The 16,137-nt window shown below is 42.2% G+C and overlaps 1 protein-coding gene across 10 annotated transcripts in view; it reads left to right on the top strand.

The window, feature by feature from the left end:
• The window catches only part of Magi2 (membrane associated guanylate kinase, WW and PDZ domain containing 2), a 1,408,809-nt gene that overhangs the window by 1,237,122 nt on the left and 155,550 nt on the right, over positions 1–16,137 (top strand). For 5 of the 10 annotated variants that reach the window (XM_060374140.1, XM_060374141.1, XM_060374149.1 and 2 more), the window contains 2 exons: positions 3,947–4,136; positions 15,069–15,110. In XM_060374140.1, the coding sequence (XP_060230123.1) occupies positions 3,947–4,136; positions 15,069–15,110 (232 nt within the window). The remainder of the gene's footprint in view (positions 1–3,946; positions 4,137–15,068; positions 15,111–16,137) is intronic. The other 5 variants (XM_060374143.1, XM_060374144.1, XM_060374148.1 and 2 more) reach the window with 3 other exon arrangements.

Below are 16,137 nucleotides of genomic sequence, written 5' to 3'. Positions count from 1 at the left end.
CATACTGCGTGGGTTCAAGTGCTGCTGCTTTTCCTTATTGGTTTAAAGTAGAGGCTTAAACCCTCTCGAAGACTGTCTTTGTAAGATGGGGGTACGGCTAATACTCTCTTGTCTGTTGTCGCTGTGGGGGTTGAGTTGATCCATGCAAAGTGCTTATGACAGCGCTTCAACAGGTTGAGCTCAAAAATAGAAACTTCTATCACTGTGGAAAGCAGATGCCAGTGGCCAAACCCTTAGCAAGTAAGTCACTCCCCACAAGGAATACACTTTGCTATAAGGTTAGCTGAGACGGATATACCATCCCCACCCTGTCTGGGTTCAGACCCCATCTTCTAAGAAAAACTGATGCCATACTTAGAGTGAGGAAACATCCTAATTGAGATCTAGCCTCCCGAGTGGGCTCAGCCGAGCAGCACTGAGGAACTTCACCTAACAAGTAAGATGCTACTCATAATGAATTCTCGTTATCTTCACGTGGCAGGATCGAGGTGTACCTTTCAAGCATACAAGCATAGGATCAGGCCTAAAGCCCTCATCGCCCAGCCCCACCTAACATAGTTCAGGAGTAGGTTTAGAATTGGTAGGTTGTGATAAGCTAGGGTCAGATGGAAGGGGAGGAGGACCTCCCCTAGCAGTGGACTTGGAAAGAGACAGGGAGGAGATGAGGAAGGGAGGGTGGGATTGGGAGGGAATGAAGGAGGGAGCTACAGCTGGGATACAAAGTAAATAACCTGTGATTAATATTTAAAAGAATGAAAATTTTTAAAAAGTAAAAAAAAAAAAAAATGGTAGGTTGTGTTCATCCTGCCCTCCAAAGGAAGAAAACAAATTCTAGGAATGACATTTTGTTGGGGAAAAACCTATCTCATTCCTAAGCTCTCGATTCCCCATGTACACCCAAGAGTGAGAAGCTGGAGATACAGCAATTACCACAACAATGAGCTTCTCTGTTTGTTGTCTGGATAAAGACTGTACACTTTATCCACTCATAGTCCAGAGGCGGGGCTTTCCCAGGGGCAGGTATTCGTTCATTTATTCATTAACTATTTATTAGTCCAAAGACAGCAAAGTTTTCCCCACAGGTGGAAAATTACTTCATTTCCATGCCATAGTAAGATGTTTACAGATGTCAACCCAGTTATGGTCACTGCTGAGACAGGAGAACCCCAATTAGCCTAGTTGTGAGACAAGCTTCTGGCCAGAAAACAGTAGGTACAATAAGTAAGGCCCATGGCCCTGGACAAATCTGGATTCAAGGTATTCGTGGACTCCAGAAACCAAGGTCTCTCAGAAATTAAGGCGGGGTCAACAGAACTGGCTTTCCAGCCTGGGTATAAGATGTCTCCAACCCAGAGTGAAGGTTTTCTCAAATAGCCTCCAGGGTTGGAAAGCCTAAGTAAGGCTGTTCGGAGAGAGCAGGCCAGGAACTACATGGTAGGAAGTTCACTTTCCTGCAGTAAGGGATTTTTCTCCTCTGCAGTTTTGAAAGCACCCTGACAGAGTGGCTTGAAGTTTGATGAATGTCATCGCAGAAAGTTATAGATGCTTTACTAGGCATGACCTGGACTCTTGACTAATTCCCCACTCTCTGGGCTATAGAAACCGTAGAATTTGTCAATCTGCCACAGAAACTTTCCCCTAAAATGCCCAGAGCATTATTTGTTCTGTAGCTTTATGATTGTTTTTAGAAATACCAATATTTCACCCGAAGCACGGTTCCTTCAGTAGTTATACATGAGTAATATGCACACAGGCAAAACACATGTGAATGTCAGAAAATGCACAGCAAAAGGTAGGGGGGAAAAGGTCATTTCCTGAAGCCCCATGTTGGCAAGTAGGATGCTAACCCATATTCCACCATGTTTCTATTGTGCTTACATATTAGCTTTTAGCACCTTTTTTATTTGTTTGTTTGTTTTTGCTTTTTCAAGACGGGGTATCTCTTTGTAGCCTTGGCTGCTCTGGAACTCATTCTGTCAACCGGAACTCACAGGAGTCCACCTGCCTCGGCCATCATCTCCCAGCTAGCTTTCAGCGTCATAAGTGTGGAAACAGACCTGAGACACTCACAGCTAGAATGTCTTCATGTGGCACCTAAAAACGATTAAACGGATCACTTCAGAAAGATGGGCCTTTAGACTGAGTTGTGACCTTGTACATCATAGCAAAGTCACCATTATGGATGAAAAGAAAAATTCCTTCCTTTCTCAATGTTTCTATTAAGTTTGAAATACATTTTAAGGGCTCTTTATTAAGTTGAAGTGAGCCCCAGTGAGCATAAAATTAGCTTCAGTTTTTATGATACTTAAAAGATTTGTCCCCAAGGTGTTATAGTTTAAACAAATACCCCTGTTAGAAGTAAAAGTTGGTTCTAACCAAGATCTGTTGCTGGACCTCAGGCTCTCTGTGCTTCTAGAGATTATATTTAATGTGAGGCAGCTGAGCTCATTCTTGCTAGCTATAAAAACCATCTAATGAAATCTTGGGCAGGATCCCATACAGAAAACAATTTAAATCCAGTCTTAACTGAATTAAAAGTCAGCAACCCACTTATTCCCAAGTTTTCTCTATTTAGTTTCAACATGAACCTCTGCACGGTTCCAGGTGGGAAGGATGAACAAGAGGAATGATTGCTGCTACCCACAACATATCTAGAAAGGACAGATGTATGTGGTCGCTTACATGTTTTCCAGCCTTATGAGTACTGATAACTCAAAAGAATGGCAGTTGGGATTCTGACTAAAATATACCCAGTATAAATACAAGAGCAAGAAAATGAAGTAGGAAACAAAAAGCTATATATCCGTATAATTTTTTTTAGGTGTCCCTATTTTAATTAGGAGTTCCTTAACTCACTGAGAATGCTTTCTGAATACCTACTACAGATAGGAGTTCTGTTTACAGCTGGGAGTAGTAGGTGGAACTGCAGGTCAGGGAGCAAAGTTGAGTAGGACCGCCCAAATGGTTAGGCCAGCTCTCCTAGGAAAGGGGATGTCTATCTGCATCCAGTATCCAGGTAAAATGAGGGTGGGGATGTAGGTGGAAGGAGAGATAGAAGGGGTCTGCAAATCTTCAGAGGCAGGAAAGAGTGCTGGGGAGTCGGGGATGGAAGTGAAATATCAGTGGAAGTGAAAGTGAGTGAGGTAAGCAGACCCCCACATCCTAATGGAAATGTGATCCTTTGATCCCGAGAACCACACTGACCCGGCACAGACAAGGCCTGAGGCAAGAGGCTATCATCACCCCACTTTACAAATACTGCCTGCTCATTAAAAGGAGAGAGACAGGAATCAAGTCTGAAGGAAGGGCTACTAGTTGAATAAAGGTGAAACTAGCAATAACAACAGGCTTCCTGCTAAAAGGCCACTGGTCTAGCTTTGTGGATGTCCCTATGCTGTGATAGGTACCAGGGATCATGCATGGCCAATTTGGAAATAGTTAGCAATAGTGCTAACAGAGATTGGGGGGCATTACCACGCCCACAGTGAATGAGACTTCCTAAAAGAAAGCAGCTCATTGATCCCAGAGGGTCCTAAACATACAAAGTGAAGGGAAAGAAATGGGATGTTCAGCTAGAAGAGGTGGTCAGCATATACTTGGTGTTAAATGAATATCCATAGACTACTTCATTTTCTGTTTTAAAGAATTTGTATAATCGGGACCATCTTAGGAAAAAGCAAATATTACCCTCTTTCTGCATGTAAGTTATCTTGGGATACATGCTGTATTTCATAAAGAAAAAAATCAGAGGAATGAAGCATTTGCCAAAAATTCCTAGCTAATACGTGGCAAGGTTGTGCGTTACATTCTTACGTAGAAATAGAGTACCAAATTCTTCTTAGGGACAGAAGTCCACAAATGCAGGAAAGCCTTCTGTAAATGGTAACGGGGCAATAGCCAGGCTGAAGCTGTCACCATCATGTTTTCTGTTCTCCTTCTCCTTCAGATGATGGAGCGGTGGGAGAATCAAGGCAGTCCTCAAACAAGTCTGTCTGCTCCGGCCGTACCGCAGAACCTGCCCTTCCCACCTGCCCTTCACAGGAGCTCCTTTCCCGACTCAACAGAGGCCTTTGACCCACGGAAGCCTGACCCATATGAGCTCTACGAGAAATCGAGAGCCATTTATGAAAGTAGGCGTAAGTGACAGCCACGTAAAGCAAGGGTTGGTAGTGGCCTACACCAGCCGGGGGATCCATGGGGGCTGAATGATCTGGCATGACTTTACCTTCTGAGGCTCAAAGGTATCTCCAGAGTAAGACAGCTGGTCTGTACTTGTCCTTAAAGCCTGGCTTCCCTTTCGTTTAATTGCATCTTAAGTGGGAATACTTTTATCTTTGTGAGTTACAGCGTGACATTTACATACATGTATATATTGTAGAATGATCATCCCATCAGGATGATTAGCATATCAAAGCAAGGATAACTATTATAAGAACATTTAAAATCCTGTTTTGTTTTGTTTTGTTTTTTACCTAATTTTAAATATATATTATGATTAGCTGCAGTCACATTGCTGTGCGACAGAAATTAGTGCCCTCCTATCTAATCAATTTTTGTACTCGTTGACTTAAAGAGCCTGTTTCTTCTAAAAGTATTTTTTGGGCTTCAATTGCATTTTCTATGTTTGCCCCTAAGCCTCTGAAGAAAAGAGGATGGAATGGGGTTGCTAGTTTTACCTTTAAAGTCACCAATTAAAATAAAGCCATGTTCGGAACTTGTAATCCATCCAACTGGACCTGGAATCTAAAGCTTAAATTTTGTCTTAGAGCCTTGAAGGCAGTCATTGGAGAAGTCCAGACCTTGAGTCACATAAAATTTCAGGCAAGTCTTCTCCAAACAAGAGGCATGAATCAATCTGCCCCCAAAGCAGGCAGAAGCAGGTGCCAATCATTTCGGCCTTAATCTCCTGCTGCCATTTCATGCCCTCAGGAGCATTTGAGCCTCACCTTAAAGCCAGTGGGGGATGGGGGTGGGGTGGATGGGTGGGTGGGTGTGCCTGTCTCCCTATTTGAAGACCTTTGGAGTTATTTGGACTTTTAATATCCAATGTACATTGGTTGTTTCCCTTCCTGACACTGTACAGGTCACCTCCTCCTCCATGGAAGCTAAAAGACACAGGTGCATAAAATGTGACACTGAGTAATAAGGCTCTGAGATGCGATAGAGAGATCAAGCTCGGTGTAAAAGGCTTTGCTTCCCTTCACACTCGGCTGATCTCCTTTGCTTCAGCCACCTCCCCCCACCGCCGGCAGACTGTTTCCAACTTCATCAGCGGCAGCGTCAATGAGAAGCTCTCAGTTAGGTGTGGTCCCAGAGGACCGTGAATCGGCTTACTCTTTTGATGAGTTCGGGGGCTGAGAATTATACACCCAGCTGGTAAAGGGAAAAGCAAACATTACACGTTTTCCCCATCCTAGGTAATATTTCGTGGAAGTGGTTTTGGTGGATAAAGTGGTTAGGACAGCAGGCCACTGAGAAATCACTTTCATCAAGGCGAGCCTGCACATGCATACACTTTCAAGTAATCAGTTACCTCCAAGCTACTGGGTTTTATTCTTCCCTGTCTGGATAAATGACAGAAGTATCTTTAGAGGGTTGTCTACTTGGGTCATCTACCACGGTGAACTCAGAGCATAGTGGGCAGTTATAACTGAAAAATGAAGGGTGTGTATTTGGAGTACTGGTGTTCACAAAGATGAAAAGCACAGCAACAACAAAAAGCTGCAAAGATACCAGCCCAGCCCTTACTACATTTCAGTTCCAATAGTCAAGTGTTTATTGAATACTCGCTTTGCTCTCAGTGCTGTGGGAAGACAGGGGAAATGAACAGTATGCCCTCCTCTAGCAAATTTAATGGGGAAAGAAACCAAAGTGTAAATGAGGGAGGAAGACAATGTAGATGTTCCTACTTGGATGGCCAAAATACACCACAGGTCTAAAGGATCAGCCCCATGGCCTTGGCTTGCTTATCTGCAGTCAGAGGCTTCAATGACTTGCTTCCTCCCGGTCTCATGCCTCTGTTGGTCATTTGCTTCTATCTGTGTGCAGTTTCCAGAACAATGCAAAGCTGGACAACTGAGGACAGAGGCCACCTTTGTGCTGTTTCCAGCATCCTCTGTCTGAGGGTGTCTCAGACAGTCATGCCCTCAGGTTCTGGACAGGAGTTACACATGACCTCCATTCGACCCTAAAAGAATAAGGAATCCTGCAACTAGCACCAGCAGTCCCCTCTCTGCTGGTGGCCCTTCTCCTCCTTCCGCTGTAGCATACTGGACCTGAGCAAAGCAGCCACCTTAACCTCCCATGGCTTTCTCTTTCCCAGGGAGCATTTCATCCCTCTGCAACTATCCCCTCCCCCAGAGCCTGTGCCCACACCACTGCAAAGCCCACCCTCTGTGCCCATCAGTACAAGGTCACGGGCATGTTTTCAGGGCACACCTTGCAGGAAGCCCAAAGAGAGCAAGCTCACGCCCTCCTTTCCTACGCTTTCCTTCTCCTGTGTTATTTCCTAACACTCAGTGGAGTGTGAATGAAACACAGAAGTCGTGTGAAGGTAAGAAAGACAAAGACGCGGCCCCTGAAGGTGGAGGAGCCAAATGAGGATGGTCGGCTCTCTTTGCTCACTAGGCAGCTCCACACCATGGGGCTCCTCCCTAGCAGCTCCTTGCTCTGCCCCACCAGCCCCTTCAAACAAGCAAACAGCCCTTGGGCCTTTCTCCACTGCCCATTTCCAAGTATAAAAATGTGCATTTTTAGAGTAATCTCTTTCTTGGTTTATTTGGATAGTCTCACAAAATTGCCCAAGCTAGCTTCAAACTGGCAACCTCCCACCTCAGCCTCCTAAACAGCTATAGCAATCCTAACTAACTAGTGATTGGAAAGCCCAGCCTAAGCCTCACCTTCAAACAGGACCCTCAGCACGACGATCAGCAAGTATATAAAAACCGAACCAAAGATCATATTTACAGTTTAGCTTGCAAAAGCCTTCTGTGCATATTTCTTTGAATTGTGTCCACGGCTTTAAGTTTAGATCTACTGATTTGTCCGCCTGTAAGTCTGTCCCTGGGAAAAAAAACAAAATTGGCAAGAGCAGAGAAAGTGCAGCATAAAGTCCTACTCTAATCCATAAAGTCTCGTGAAGTTTCCCTGGTTTGGTATAGATCTTGGTACCCTCCTTTACGGCCCTGCCAGAAGCTACCAAGATTTTGTTCTTCACACTTGAACTGGGCTGCACCTTCCAAAATAGAAAGATGCCCCTCCACCTACAAGCCTGGGCTCTACAGAGTTATAGAATGTTTGTGTGCAGTAAAATTGTAAGGGACTATTTGGATTCAAGTCACCATTCCCCCTGTAAATGATGGAAATTTATCAAATGGTGTAAATGCTGCCATGCCTCATTTGACTCCTAATTAGATTAAGTTGACAGTTTAATGTACGTGCACAGGACATCTTAATAAAGATGTGTTCCCTGGGGGGGGGGTGATTTTAAACAAAGAAAGACAGCCATAGGCTAGTGAAGCCACATGAAACAGAACATGACAGGTGCAAACCCTGAGAGGAAGCCAGGACCACCTCTGAACCTCATGAGATGTTTTAAGATGAGGTGACTAGAGGAAAAGGACAGGAAGAAAGGGGGGGGGGGGCCTCCACCCAGTCAGCAGGTGGTGCCTTTGACTTGAAAACAGGAGGCACAGTGCCCAGAGGTGGCTCTCCCAGGATCCACATCAATCGACAAGAATATATGAAGCACTCAGTGTGTATGTAAAACTCCGGGAGACACTCAAGAGAGGAAAAATCATAAGAACTCGCGTCTACCTATTAGAAAAATACGGTGAAAAACACAGGGAAACAATTTCTGAACAAGATGGCTTTACAGAACACAGTCAGCAGTACCAGAGAATAAATGGATGTTAGTGGTACAGCAAAAACAACCACAAATGCGGGAGTTTTCCAACTTTGGTGCACAAACCCCCCGTCTCCCTTGGATAACACGTTATTATGCCCTTTCCTCTCTGCCCTTTTCTGATGAACCTCATTAAGGTAGGACCGAAATTTTCTCTACCAGCACAAAAGGAACAGCTCAAGTATCCTGTTGGCAGGCGTCCCTAACATTAGGCCATATATGAGATTTCTAACAGGGAACTGGAAAACTTATTCCCAAAGAACCTTTACCATCTCACCCCTCCCCACATGTTCTTTATGTATGGTGCTCTCCTTATTCCAACCCAGCATCTCCCCAACGGAAAATGGTTTTTTATGATCCAGTGACCAGTGGGACCATCCGGTTAACTACACCTGAGACGTTCCTAGAACACCCTTGTCTTGATTGTCCTGTTACGATTATTAATAGTTTCCTGGTCATTCTCCAGAGACCATCCTTAATTGAGCAATGAATTACATAATTTCCCTTTATTACATGATCTATTCAAGAAATAGCCATTATGGCTAAGAAAAGTGTTTTCTAATGTACAGATCCTGGGCAATATGCTTTAACATTAAAACTAAGAAAATATTTTTTTTTCCAGTTAGTCAAGTTTTTGCCTCTACAAGTTTTATCTCTAACTAGTCCTAGGAAGACTTTTGCGGTGGCTTGCTTTGGTAGCCAAGTTTCCAGTGAACCCCCTCACCCTGCCCCTGTGCCTAGAAATTGTAGATATGTTCAGATCTAGAACACAGCAAACTTAAAGGGAGAAAAACTAGGTTAGGAAGTTTCACATAGAATCAGGCGATAGCATTCATGTTCTTATCACACAGGCTAGGTCCAGTTGACCATAGCAATAATCACTGCACTGAAAGGAACTTTATCTTGCCTGTCTCTGGCCCCTAGGAAAGGTTGTATCTAGATAACAACAAACAGATGCCAGCCACATCTCCTCTTTCTGTGAGTAGGCAAGGCAATATGATGTGAAGAAAATGAGTGCAGCTCGTTCCGGGGTCTTACAACAGAAAGCTGGAGCCATTCTAAGCTTGATGACTGAGGAAGGAAGAGGACGCTTGTCTTATTACCTCATTCTTCCTAAAGCCAGCCTTTTCAGCATTGAAATGTCCTAGGGACATCTTCTGAGCGCTCTCCACGATGCTGCTGAAGCAGAAAAGAGGATCCAAACTAGAATAATGAAGAAAAATGTTCACAGACTAACACTCTCCCGTCACTGTCTGTCTCTGCTTTGAAGCTGAAGTGAACTATGACTGAAGTTAGCCAAACTTGTTTTCTTTTTGCATTGAACCTTACTTATTATAAATAACAACCTAAGAGGTTCAATGCATCCACACTCCCTCGTGATCAGACATCACTCAGGAGTATGATCATGAGTGTGTCAAGGCCCGTCTGATGAATCGAAGGCACAGCATCTTTTTTTTTATCATTATTACAATTTATTCAATTTGTATCCCCGCTGTGGACCCCTCTCTCATTTCCTCCCAATACCACCTTCCTTCTCTCTTCTCCTTCTATGTCCCTCCCCTTGGCCACTGATAGGGGAGCTCCTCTTCCCCATCTATTTGACCCTAGCCTCATCAGGGTCTCAGGACTCATCAGGACTGATTGCATTGTCTTCCTCTGTGACCTGGAAAGGCTGCACCCTACCCCCCAGGGGGAGGTGATGAGAGAGCCTGTCACTGAGTTCATGCCAGAGAAAGCACTTGCTCCCCTTACTAGGAACCCCACTTAAATACTGAGTCTATGGGCTACATAACCGGGATTTTAGGTCCTGTCCATACATGGTTCTTGGTTGGGGTATCAGTCTCTGCAGGGTACCCAGGGCTCAGCTGTTTGTTTGTTTGTTTGTTTGTTTGTTTGTTTTGGCTCTGTTGGCCTGGACACCAACACATGTCCCCTCCAGGTCTTTCTATCTCCCCTTCTTTCATAAGATTCCCTGCAATCTGCCCAAAGTTTGGCTATGAGTCTCAGCCTCTACTTCGATGCCTCAAACAGAGATCTTTCAGAGGCCCTCTGTGGTAGGCTCCTGTCCTGTCTTTTCCTGCTTCAAATGTTTATCACATTTGTCCTTCTGAATGAGGATTGAGCATCTTCCTAGGGTCTTCCTTGTTGTTTAGCTTCTTTAGGAGTATAGATTTTAGTGTGTTTATTCTATATTACATGGCTAATATCCACTTACCAGTGAGTATATACCGTGTGTATCTCTCTGCTCTAGGTTACCTCACTCAAGAAGATCTTTTTTTTTTAAAGATTGATTTATTAATTATTTATACATTATTCTGCCTGCATGTACACCTACATGCCAGAAGAGGGCACAGGATGGTTATGAGCCACCATGTGGTTGCTGGGAATTGAACTCAGGACCTTTATGGTAGAACAGCCAGTGCCATGAACCTCTGAGCCATCTCTCCAGCCCAAGATCTTTTTCAGTTTCCACCATTTGCCTGCAAATTTCATGATTTCCTTGCTCTTAATAGCTGAGTAGTATTCCATTGTGTAAATGTACCACAGTTTCTGTATCCATTCCTCCAATGAGGTTGTTTTCAGATTCTGGCTATTATGAATAAAGCTGCTATGAACATGGTTGAGCAAATGTCCTTGTTGTATAGTTGAGCATAGTTTGGATATATGCCTAGGAATGGTATAGCTGGATCCTGAGGTAGCACTATTCCTAATTTTCTTAAAAAGCGCCAGATTGATTTCCAAAGTGATTGTACAAGTTTACAGTCCTATGAGCAATGGAGGAGGGTTTCCCTTTCTCCACATCCCTCCAGCATGTGTTGTCACTTGAGTTTTTTATCTTAGCCATTCTGATGTAATGGATGTAATGCTAAGTCTCAGGGTTGTTTTGATTTGCGTCTCCCTGATGACTAAGAATGTTAAACATTTCTTTAAATGTTTCTCTGCCATTCAGTATTCTTCTATTGAGAATTCTCTGTTTAGCTGTGTACCCCATTTTTTTGTTTTGTTTTGCTTGTTTTGTTTTCTTTTTCAAGACAAGGTTTCTCTGTATAGCCCTGGCTCTCCTGGACTCTCTTTGTAGACAAGGCTGGCCTCAAACTCAGAGATCCACCTGCCTCTGTCTCCCAGAGTGCTGGTATTACAGGCATGCACCACTAGGCCCAGCTCACTGTACCCCATTTTTTAATTGGATTATTTGATTTGTTGGTGTTTAACTTCTTAAGTTATTTATATATTCTGGATATTAGCCCTCTGTCGGATAAAGGGTTGGTGAAGATCCTTTCCCAACCTGTAGGCTGTCATGTTATTCTCACAACAGTGTCTTTTACTTTACAGGTTTTCAGTTTCATGCAGACCCATTTATTGATTATTGCTCTTAAAGCCTGTGCTGTTGGTGTTTTGTTCAGGAAGTTGTCTCCCGTAAGGCACAGCATCTTTAAAACAAAAATTCCTCTGGAATTTCTCCAGCTCAAATCATTGACTTTCTTTCCAGGAATTAGAAACCATAATAAGCATGAGGGTCTTAGCAAAGTTGCAATGAGAAGTGCCCACAAAGCCTGAGAGAGATAAAGAATTTTTTTTCCAGCAGCACATCCAAACTGAAATTATAGTCTGTAACAGATAAAAGTAGACAAGTGGGTCTTTCACACTATGGCTTCCGTCCTTTTTGTTGTTCGCTATTGAACTGTTGCCCCGCGCAGTGTAATGCACGCACAGTTGATGTTGTTCACAGACAGGCACTTCTATCCCCCAGCTCTTGGCCTCCTGGCTGCTCCTTCAGTGGTGTTGGTGAACACAGGATGGAGTTTGCAGCCTATCCTAACCACAAAGCCATTTGGAAAGATGGCGTAGGAAATGTCACCATCTATGCCAGTACACTTCCAGAGACTCAGGAAAGTGAGGCTGGGGTGGCCACATCACAGGAGGAGGTGGCTTTCCCCTGTGCTCAGAGTGAGAGCCCCAGAGGCCGTGTGAGTCCTCCCCTTGAGCTGGCCTGACTCCAGGACACTTCTCCGTATGAGTCAGTGCCTGCTACTGCATACTGGAAAGGACAGACGTGTGGATGGCACCAAGGCAGGCAGACATTTAAGTAATGGGAAAAGCGCATCTTGCCATCCAAGGAGCACACCTGCCCCTGAACATGGGGGCTGATCCCAAGCCTGAATTTCATGGACAGCAACCTTAGCTAAGTTCTCTCTCACCTGTTTTCTTTAAAGCACAATCTTATTCTAGTGGAATCTTAAAAGAAAATGATATGTTAAAAGTGTCCAGACACTCTTTCCTGTGACTTAACATTAAAATCCTAAAAAGAGAGGAAATATAGCACATTATGATTTTAATACCCCCAACTGTACTGTAAATGTAACTTTTCTCTGCCTTTTATCACTCTATCCGTAGTGTGATTTATGTTTATGATTTGACCTGGGGGGGGGAGGAATGTCATTTAGTTCTAATACATCACTTTGCCTTTGTAACATTTTGGAAAACGAGGTCGATAAATCCATTAAAGCTGTGTTTGCCATTTCTGAAACAGACCTTGATTAGTTCAGAACTGTAATTTCCACAATGGTATCTTTAGGAAGCTGTCTAGAAGACTATGATAACATCTATATTTTTATCAGCTTCCTTTTAAAATTGGAAATTACCTTAGTATGAGCTAATAATATAGACAAGTAAAGTAAACACTTATGCTATACAGCAGTTTCTTATGTTTGGGGAATTAGATGTAATGTCATCATTTATGAACTTTTTATACCCAGTAATTTAAAGCTTGGTGCCTCTGAAATTAGATAAAGGGTAGAAGGACAAAAAACATTGTGAAAACAAGACTCAAAACTCGGTCTTCACCTGAAAGTTCTTTAGTGCAAAAAGTACTTTTGTGAATAAATATAAGACCATCAGGGCTTCAGGAAATGGAATTTGATTGCTAAGTGGCAAGTAAGTCCTCATGAGATTATGATAACATAAAGTCTCCATTTTACACTAGCAGAAGAGTCTAGATGGTAGAAATCTTCCATCCCTGACATGGGTCTACCTTTCTGGTGACAGGTCATTTCTCAGCTCCTAGACAGCCACAGTAGACATGAAGGCTCTTTAAAAAGAAATGATCCTGCCAGAAAACGAATTTGCCTTTACAGAGCTTACCTGGCATGCATGATCCCCATGGGCCACTGAACAAGACTAGTTCTTTCACTATGGGAAAGAACTGAGTTCCAGGTTGAAGCTCCCATGGTAACATTTCTTAATGTGTTGATAAAACATTTATGTTTATAGCGGTCCATATAGTTCAGCTCTATCATAAAATCCCAGTACTCTAACACTGAGATGTCCTACAATGCAGTATCCTTAGTCTGCTTGACTATTCTTAAGTTGCCCCCTCTATAAATTTTAATAAAGAATAATCACGTATGTGATTGTATATCGTAGCTTTATAATCATTTGCATGACTGCGATAATAATGTTCTAGAACATATTCCAACTTAAAGCTGACTTACATATTAAACATGAGGAGGATAATTTTTTGCAAGAAAATTTTACAATTATTTTATCAACAGTGTGCCTTATGGCCTAGAATGATTTGGTGGTAACTTTTAGGCAATTTGGGGGAACATGATAAACTATGTTAAGTTCATCATAAAGGCAGAACCATCCACCAGTCTTGGCTGCATCTCAGCTCATCCTAACATAATCCTCATTTTCCTGGGTATTTATTGGCAAGCGGTTTATACACAGGTATCTTCTGCACACCTCAGATGAAACCCCTAAAATAGTGTAGGAATGTGTCTTTGGTTGGAACTGTAAAGGAAGGTGAGGACTACCTGATGATCGTAGGAAAGAAATGACACCATTGTGAGCCGGAGTGGTAGCACATGCCTCCGAACTCAGCACCAGAAAGGCCGAAGCAGGAAAATCCCGACTTTGACGTCAGCCTGGGGTACACAGTCTTCCTTGTCTGGAAGAAGAAATAAAAGAAGGAAGGCAGAAAGGAGGGCGAAGAGAGAGAAGGAAAGAACTGTAACAACAAAAGGATACAGGTGTTTCCACAGTCCTGGTGGAAAAGAAGAACACGTTCTTGGATAGCGAGTTTTAATTACAAGCAAGTTAAAAACAAAAAGATATTTTCATGCAAGCTTTTCTTTGCCCCCTAAAAATGATGTTGAAGAGTTATCTGGGATAAAGCACAGGGTGAGTTACGGGAGTCTCTTGTGGTTTTGAAGGAGCTCAGCTTGCCATCTGCACAAGGAAGGACTTGTGGATCTTCACAGAGCCTCGCGTCCCCGTCTGTCCCCATCCCCCCCCCACTGGTTTGATGCAGCAGCTTTGGGAAGCACCATAAAACTCAGGGACCCTTTAGTGGCATCATCGTCTGCATGCTCAATAGTTAGAGAGACAGTCTATATTGCCAGCACCCCTCTGAAGGCGAAGGGTGGACCTGCATGCATCCATGTTTACGCCTCATAACTTTGAATCCAGGAGAGAAAGGTCTCCAAATAATTCCACTACAGAGAACCAGGATCTTCAGGGTGAATGTGGGACATTCCTATACTTAAGTAGTGTTTCATGGTGATGTTAATGAATGTTAGACATATTGTAGGCCACGTCATAATTCTCATGCTATCTCAGGTTATCTGTTGCTAGAACAAACAAGTTTAACTGAATTACCTGGGCACAACTTCAGCTATCCGAATTATTAGGAATCTCAAAATATTTGGACTGGTGTTAAATCAGTATGATCATTGATTAAAATTTTCAATTTTCATCTTAGCATTTTATTTAAAAGAAAGTAGATGGTTTTTAAAAAAATTAGATGGTTTTGAAGGACTCTTCTTATGCAGATTTTGGGTTCCTAGTTTACATACTTCCAAATAAATATTCTTATTGTAAAATATAAAAATCTAATAATATTTGGAAATGACATTTTTCATGCTGATAAAGAACCAGATCTTATTATTTTCATGGATGAAAATACATGAACATATGTATTTACACATAGGCAAGTAAATCTATCACCAACTTCCATGGATTTTAGAAACAACGAACAAAAAGAGATTAAACTTGAGCACAAGGTTTGGGTTGTGGGAGTTACAGTATCAACCAAAAGAAAATGAAGATGACTTTTAAATGCCATAAATGAATTTCAACTTTAATTCCCCATTTTCCCATCCAGAACAAGTGCCACCCAGGACCAGTTTTCGAACGGATTCCTCTGGCAAGTATTCAGAACTCACAGTTCTCCACACACACGTCTACCTCCTTCTCTAAGCAGTCATTCGCCTGAGCGGTATCAGTTTTTCACTGTGCGATCCTCACCATAACTAGCTCACCTGCATTCACATGTGTTCAGGACAGAGAGCAAGCCTCACGGCTGTGGGTCTGTGTGCTTGCAAACCAAAGACAGATATTAATGAATAAAGAAGTTATCACAAGACTATGCCCAGACCCAGCTGTCAAAGGAAACCATCAGACTAGGCAGATCTACGCTATCCAATAGAGCAGCCACTGGGTACCAGAATGCAAATGTTGATGATTATCAGATGTGTGTAAAATCCACACTGGATTTCAAAGACTCACTATAAAAATAAACCTTGTTAATTGTTTTTATTAAGGTGTTATTTGGATAAATTAGTTAGAACACATTAAAATTGATATTGATATTAAAATTGATAAAAAAAATTTAAAGTGCCTGCTTGGCAATATTAAATAAGTTCTATAATTTACATTTTATTTAAATTGAATCTTGCTAAAGCAGATAAATGGAAATAAGAAGATAGAACATCTCAGGAGAGGAAAATTATATATTCCACAAAAAAATCTTATTAAAGAATTTGTTAATATAGATTGAAATTATTTTAAGCTTAATTAAATACCTATATCAACTTGGGTATTTTTTTAATAATTCCAATTACAAAATGTTGTATTTGGATACTATTTAGAGTACAATATTATAGCTTCTAGTTTAAGAACTTAAGAAATATCTTAATAATTTTACTTGGATTTTTTTTAACTTATCTCTTCCAAAAATACATTATCATTTTTGATGTAAGCTAAAATATATAACGTTGTAGCCACGAAGGAGGAAAAAGCAGAGCTAGACCTCCTTTCCTCCAAGTTACTAATGAGACACTCTGAACAGCTGGTTGGATTGCTAGGTTGGAATTCTGGACACTCAAAGCACTACAGAAAGGAGTGTTTCTTAGTAACAGCTCTGATTCAGGTCTGTGGGCTTCAGCATGCAT

This window comes from Meriones unguiculatus, chromosome 21 (assembly GCF_030254825.1).
Source record: "Meriones unguiculatus strain TT.TT164.6M chromosome 21, Bangor_MerUng_6.1, whole genome shotgun sequence".
NCBI classification, from domain to species: domain Eukaryota; kingdom Metazoa; phylum Chordata; class Mammalia; order Rodentia; family Muridae; genus Meriones; species Meriones unguiculatus.
This window is presented reverse-complemented; position numbering and strand designations above follow the sequence as displayed.